This window comes from Monodon monoceros, unplaced genomic scaffold (assembly GCF_005190385.1).
Source record: "Monodon monoceros isolate NGI ecotype Baffin Bay Population unplaced genomic scaffold, NGI_Narwhal_1 Super_Scaffold_1, whole genome shotgun sequence".
NCBI classification, from domain to species: Eukaryota; Metazoa; Chordata; class Mammalia; order Artiodactyla; family Monodontidae; genus Monodon; species Monodon monoceros.
This window is the reverse complement of record NW_021703765.1, coordinates 62,806,608-62,813,052: the sequence shown is the minus strand read 5'-3', so window position 1 is coordinate 62,813,052 and position 6,445 is coordinate 62,806,608. Positions and strand designations below refer to the sequence as shown.

Here is a 6,445-nt window from a genome sequence, read left to right as displayed (position 1 = left end):
AATGGACCATGAACCAGCAACAGATGATACTTTATGCACCGAATCCCTAAGACCTAAGCAGTAATTCCAGGATTCCTCCAGAGGAGAGATCATGAAAAGGCCGCTCTCGTTGCTTTGAATCTGGAGTGTGTTGTTCTTGGGCTTTCTGTTCAGCCCCACGGGGAGCAGGGCATTGTCAGCCTCCCAGGTGTCAGACGGCCCCAGGGGAGGTGCGCAGCGCCCCCAGAGGCAGTGGGGAGAACTGACAGGAAGAATCTACAATTCAGGCTGAGAATTTCCCACAGCCCCCTCCTGGCCCAGTCTGGTTCTAGAACACTCAGAAGAGGCTATTATTTAGGGATTAAAACATCTCTCTTCTCTCTAGCCCCCAAGTGACCTTGGCGTTGTCATTCCCTCTCTCAGCCCCTGCCTTTCCCTGTCAAGTGAGCTCCTCGAGTCCTGGGCTCCCAGTCACAGAAGCAAATCTGCAGACATTTATGGAAGACAGTGACTGGTCAGCCACACGCGACAGTAGACAGGGCTCAGGACCAGAGGCACATGCAGCAGCTAAAGCCCCAGCACGGCTGCATGGTGGATACTTGGCAGGGGAGAGGCACTAGTAACCCCCCCGAAGGTCTTCAGCCCTCAGGTAAAGTAGGGAAGGCCGAGGGGTTTGTCTCAACCCGCCTGTGTCAATCCTGTTCCTGCTCCCTGGGCTCCAGCCTGTGCTAAGCAGCGGCAAAGACCCGGATTTATTACGTGTGAGTCCCCTTTGCTCCACCTGAACACGTGTCACTTCTACCCCTCAAATTCTTAACTCAGAGAACATATTACACTGGCCCTGAGCTGGGTTTACATCCCAGATCCCTCAAGTTTGCCCTGTCCTTTCAGATCCTCCAACACACCCGACTCCTCCCCACTGGCCAAGTCTCAGCCCTTCCCACACTCACTTCTTACTACTTGGTTCACCCCAGTCCTGAGGGCAGCTCCAGAGTTACCCCTTTGGAGAGGCCCCCAACCTCTGATTACAGAACAGCCTGCCTGTCATTGTCTGTCTCTTCTCTGGATTAGTTATCCCCACAGCACACACCACGATGGGGTTCTTTCCCCATCACTAGTTTCGTTAACTGATGCATTTGTGCTCAGACTTTTCCTGCTTGGTCGGAATACATTTTTTTCTTTTTAATTTCAGGACTCACTGATGAAAAGCAGAGGCATGAACAGGCGGGACCTATCGTAGTCTCACCAAGATAAGTTCTCTGGGTGATCACAGATTCCACGTGGGACCCAAGATCTTGCCAGAATCCAGGTCCCTTGTCCCTATATGTTGGCCTTGCTTTCATTCTTGTGGATGACAGACCTCAGGATGGCTGCTGCAGCTCCAGCTATCACACCATGTTCAAGAGGAAAGGATCTGAGTCAATTCCTGCTATTTCTTTCCTTTACAAGAGAAAGAGTTCCCCGAGATAAACTCCAGCCAACTGACCCTTACATCCCATAGAACAGTGCTGGGCCACCTGGTCAAACCTGATAGCCAGAGACCTGAAAGAAGCAAGTGTTTGGCTTTTAAATAAACACTGCAGGCAATGTGTAGGTGACCGTGGTGGAGATTCTCTGCCAGCTGTGCAAAGCCACTGTGTCCCCTGCACTGCCCCCCACACAGGATGGAAACACCCTTCAAGCAGGGACTGTGTCCTGTTCATGCTGAATTCCCTGGAGGGAATGTGCCAGCCCAAAGTGGGTCTGAATGAACATTTCCCAGTGGGTGTGGTCCTAACCGTGCCTTTGGAACTGTAGCCGCCACCCCGCATCAGGCCCATACCCAAAGCTGGCACCAATAAGAGTTATCCCCTGAGGGAGGTGTCCCCAACTGCCCATCCCACCTGCGTGACCTCCCACCACGCCACAGACAGGAGCAGGGATGCCTCCGTGAGCCCAGCCCCCTCCTCTTCCAGATGAGCCTGTTCATATCTTCACGTGTAATCTCAGCCCCTCGTGCCAGGACGTGAGGCAGACAGAGCCATGGAGGGGGAGTAAATCCTGATTGGGGTCACCATCCCTGGATCAGGGAAATCACCACCTGAGCAGTGGGCTCTGAAATCTACACCTAGAACTGAGTCTCCGCCTCCAGTGTGGAGCAGCCACCAGGGGGCAGCAGAGGTAGCCCGGCAGAGCCACCTGGAGGAGTGGTGTCCTGGGCATCAGGGCTCCAGTGCAGGGGAAGGAGTAACCAGGACCTCACACCTGATGACAAGTGTCCTTCCGTTTCTACAGTGTCACCTTCACTCTCAAGTACATGTTTCTGTCTCCATGTGTCCCAAGTCCTGCTCTTGGAGACGGTGCCTGTTTCCTTGCCCCACACCCACTGCCAGCACACCTAATACTGCTAAAAAGCCACCGCTGTCCAGAAATGCTCATCCTCCCTGTGATCACACGTTGCCACTCCCTTCCCTGTGCTCGGAGGCCCCGTCCTCCAGACACGGCTGCTCCTACTCCCTGGAAGCTCTCCCACTGCCCCCCTACCTGTCCCTCCACTTACCCCTTACAGGGAAGGGGGGGAACCAGAAATTTCCACACTTCCTGTTTCCCAGTGTCTGACACACAGCAGTCACTCAATCAGCTTTCCGTAATTGTGATGTTTATGACATATATATTTTCCCAGCAACTGAAGGGAAATGGATTAGGACTGACATTCCCTTGCAGAGTTATTAAACCCTGAAGCCCCCTCTCATTCTCTCACAGAGCAAACATTTCTTTTAGCCCCTTGTCTGTTCCTGCCCCTGAGGCACGATGGGGACACCACAGCCCCAGGAGCTCACAGCCCATGGCAGACACAGCACCGCAATGGCCTGGAACACTCCATGTGCTTTGTCAAACCGTGAATTTTATTCAGTCTTGGGCCCAGGAGCTGTGATGGGGGGGAGAATCCTGTACAGTCTAAGCCTCTTAGTGTCGCCCATGGAATGAGTTCAGAGAATACAGATCCACCTCTGAGCTCTCAGTGGCCAGGCCCGTCCAGGAGTGAGGCCAGGACTCAGACTGGGGTGGAGATGTCACCCCCAGACTATGGGACAGCAGGTGGAGGAGGATCCCCCAGGCTGAGGCGGGGTCTGCAGGGGCCACCCCTCCCTCTCCGTGTCCCTGGGGGCTGAGCCCTTCTCTGAAACCACAGAGCTCTCCAGGCAGACCCCCTGGGCTCCGGCTGATTTGCATCCCCAGCAGCTCTCTCTCCAGCAAGGGGATAAGAGAGGCCTGGGAGCCACCCTGCCCAGCCTAGGCCTCGGGGAGCAGACTCGGGGTGCCTCCACCATGGCCTGGACCCCCCTCCTCCTCGGCCTCCTGGCTCACTGCACAGGTGCTGCCCCCAGGGTCCGCCCACCCCTGGCCCAGGGCTCGGGGACAGACCTGGCCCTGACTCTGAGCTCAGCAGGGTGCTGCCCGTGGGGACAGGAGACTCCTGGCCCTGCTGCAGGATGGGGGGCTGGAGGGGCTGAAATCTCCCCACTGTGCTCACTGCTGTGTGTGAGCCCCGAGGGGCTGCGCCTGGCAGAGAAAGTGAGGGGCGTTCTCATTTGTTCAGAGGCTCCATCCACCATCCAGGCCCATGGGCCCCTGGGGCTGAGACTGACGGGAGGGGGCACCCTCGGGGCCCAGAGAATCTTTGGAGCTTAGTCCAGGCCGGGCAGGTGGGGGTCTCTGGACATGGGTTCTTCACCTCCAGCCCACCTGTCCTTTTCTCTCCTGCAGGCATTGTGTCCTCCTATGAACTGACTCAGTCGCCCTCGGTGTCGGTGCCCCTGGGACAGATGACCAGGGTCACGTGTGGGGGGAAACAACATTGGAAGTAAAAGTGCTTACTGGTACCAGCAGAAGCCGGGCCAGGCCCCAGTGCTGGTCATCTATCATGATAACGAGAGGCCCTCTGGCATCCCTTACCGGTTCTCAGGATTCAGCTCAGGGAACACAGCCAGCCTGACCATCAGCGGAGCCCAGGCCGAGGACAAGGGCGACTATTACTGTGCAGTAGCTGATGGCAGTAGGAGCAGCTGGCAGTGACTCACGGTGACACAGGCAGATGGGAAAGTGAGATCCTAACCTCCCTGCCTGGCTCGGCGCTCACTCCACCCACCTCGGAGCAGCTGGAGGGCAGGCCTGAGGCTCCGGTGTCCTCTGTGCTCTCAGGACCTCTGTTTATCCTGCTGAGAAATGGCGAGTGGGGATTCGGTCCTGAGTCATGGAGACTGTCGTCAGCACCTTTGAGCCAGAGGGTTCCCCTTGCCAGCTGTGTCCTAGGACAGCCGTGTCCCCTCTCCAGGCTCAGCTTCTCCACTGGCTTCTCTCAGGAGTGGGGGGAAGATTCCAGATACAGGAAGGAAAGCTTCCGGCCCCTGGTGGCTGCTGGTGGCCCCTGACTCACGGAGGTCATTCTCGTCACTTGTGCCTGATCGTCCTGCACTGAGACCCAGGGCCTCCCTGCAACAACACCCTGAGGCGGGCCCTCAACACCATTGCCCACAACCCTCTAAGAACTGGGCTTCCCCACGATGCCTGTTCCTTTGTAATTTGACATCTGAAAATTGTCATCAGAAGATTGCAAAGTGTTCACATCACTCCTTTACATATATTCATCGGAGTCTAAAATCATCATGATTCGATATCCACTGTCCTTAAAATTCTTCTATAACATCCATCTTTCCTTCTGCTTAGACTTGTTTCCATTCCACATCCCTTACTACATTTGGTCTGCTCATACATTTTCATACCTGAAAATCTCATTCATTATCCTATCATACATCTCTGTCATAATAATGTACATTCATTTAAAATTTTTGAATTTGTTTCATTTCCCGTGATTTTAAGTGCTAAAAGGTTTCTCCCACATTGTTATATCCTAATTATTAGCAGCAGAGTTTGATCAAAACAACATAAATGCATTGACATTTTCATAAATAACTATTAACTAGTGTTGATTCGTGGATCCATCAATTAATATAATTTACCTCTAGAATGAAGTAAGTCCAGCATCAAAGCTGTCCTGGCTTGCGTTTCTATATGAAACACAGAGAAACTTTGGTCCATCAATAGGAGTCTTGTAATACAGTGTCACTGCCTGATATGAACTCCTTCCTAGTTATATGCCAAAAATCGTTCTTGGTTGATGGTCAAAAATAGTTTCTCTAAATGATTTATCAGCTGACAGCTCCGTTTCATACTCTTGTAATTTTGTGGAAAGCAAAGGATTGGACGGACACCACCCGACTTCAAGAGGACTCGTGTGGGAGGCAGTTCGATGCACCTCCAGACCCCTCAGGGATGAGGGCTCATTGCCTCATATACTGGGAGAGCCTGCAAGCCGGCTCCATCCCAGAGTCAGCTTTTCGGGGAACCACCCTCAGAGAGGTGTCACCCAGCCACTTGTCATTCATTTTCTCGGGGATAAACACCGAGAAGGCTTGGGCAGAACTTACTAGTTAAATGTATTACTCCTTTACTTAAGAGGCCCCTTGTGTAAGAAGATATAAAGATTGGGGAAAATTTAAATATCATCTTAGTGCAGCTTTGCCAATATGATATCTTTTGAGAAAAATACTTGCATCTTATCATGTGTTTTGAGTATATGCTTCCTCCAAAACCTGAGGCTGCTGACTTGAATCATTTAATCTATGGAAGAGTCTGACCGAGTGATCTAATTTGCACAGCCAGTCCTCACTGCCAAATGTATTATTCGGACGAAGTCCTGTTAGAAGCCTTCCCACTGTATTTGTCAATACAAGTAAACATGTTAGTGGGCATTTTGAGGAACATCATAAATCACTGAAAATTAAAAGATGTATCTGGTGAGATCAACATTAAAATGGTGTAGATCTTCTGCGTTCACTTATCTACATTTATAACTTTTTAAAAACAAGGTAAGTCACAAGGCTATTTGTCGTTATTTAATTAGCAACAGATACTATTGGACACCATGTGAGAAATAAATGTCAGAGTATTTAGTGGTTTGGCTTTTAGTAAGAATGAAGTAAGAATCGAATATAAATCACATTAGTCTTGTTAGCCATCAGGACGGAGGCATTTCCTATGAATGGAACAAGGATGTGAGGATGTTTAAGTCTGGACCGCCCTCCCAGGGTCCCAAGAGGATTCACCCGGCTGATAGCCGCTGGTGGAACAGTTAAAGGACCAATGGCTGCTACAAAGCCGCCACCTGCCAAAGTGGGGTCTCCTCACCGTGGGAGTGTACCCCTCCCAGGTGTCAGTCCAAGCCTTTGGAAAGGACCTGGAAAACAGGTTCTGCCCTACAAATATAAACCCACCTGGTCAGGTGGGGCAGGACCTGCTGGGCACTGGCCATGCCCACTCCAGCACAGGGAAGGGTTGGGCAGACCCTGCAAAAAGCAGTTCCTTGAGCTGGAGGTAACTAGTTTCTCCCAAGTTCCAGACACAGCCAAGACTAGAGTGAGATGAG

At 52.1% G+C, this 6,445-nt stretch overlaps 1 gene segment (V, D, J or C); it reads left to right on the top strand.

Moving 5' to 3' along the window:
- The first annotated feature begins 3,288 nt into the window (after positions 1 to 3,288).
- LOC114897997 lies at positions 3,289 to 4,154 on the top strand. The segment is given in 2 exon segments: positions 3,289 to 3,334; positions 3,727 to 4,154. Coding segments are annotated over 2 exon segments (355 nt in total).
- The last annotated feature ends 2,291 nt before the right edge of the window (positions 4,155 to 6,445 follow it).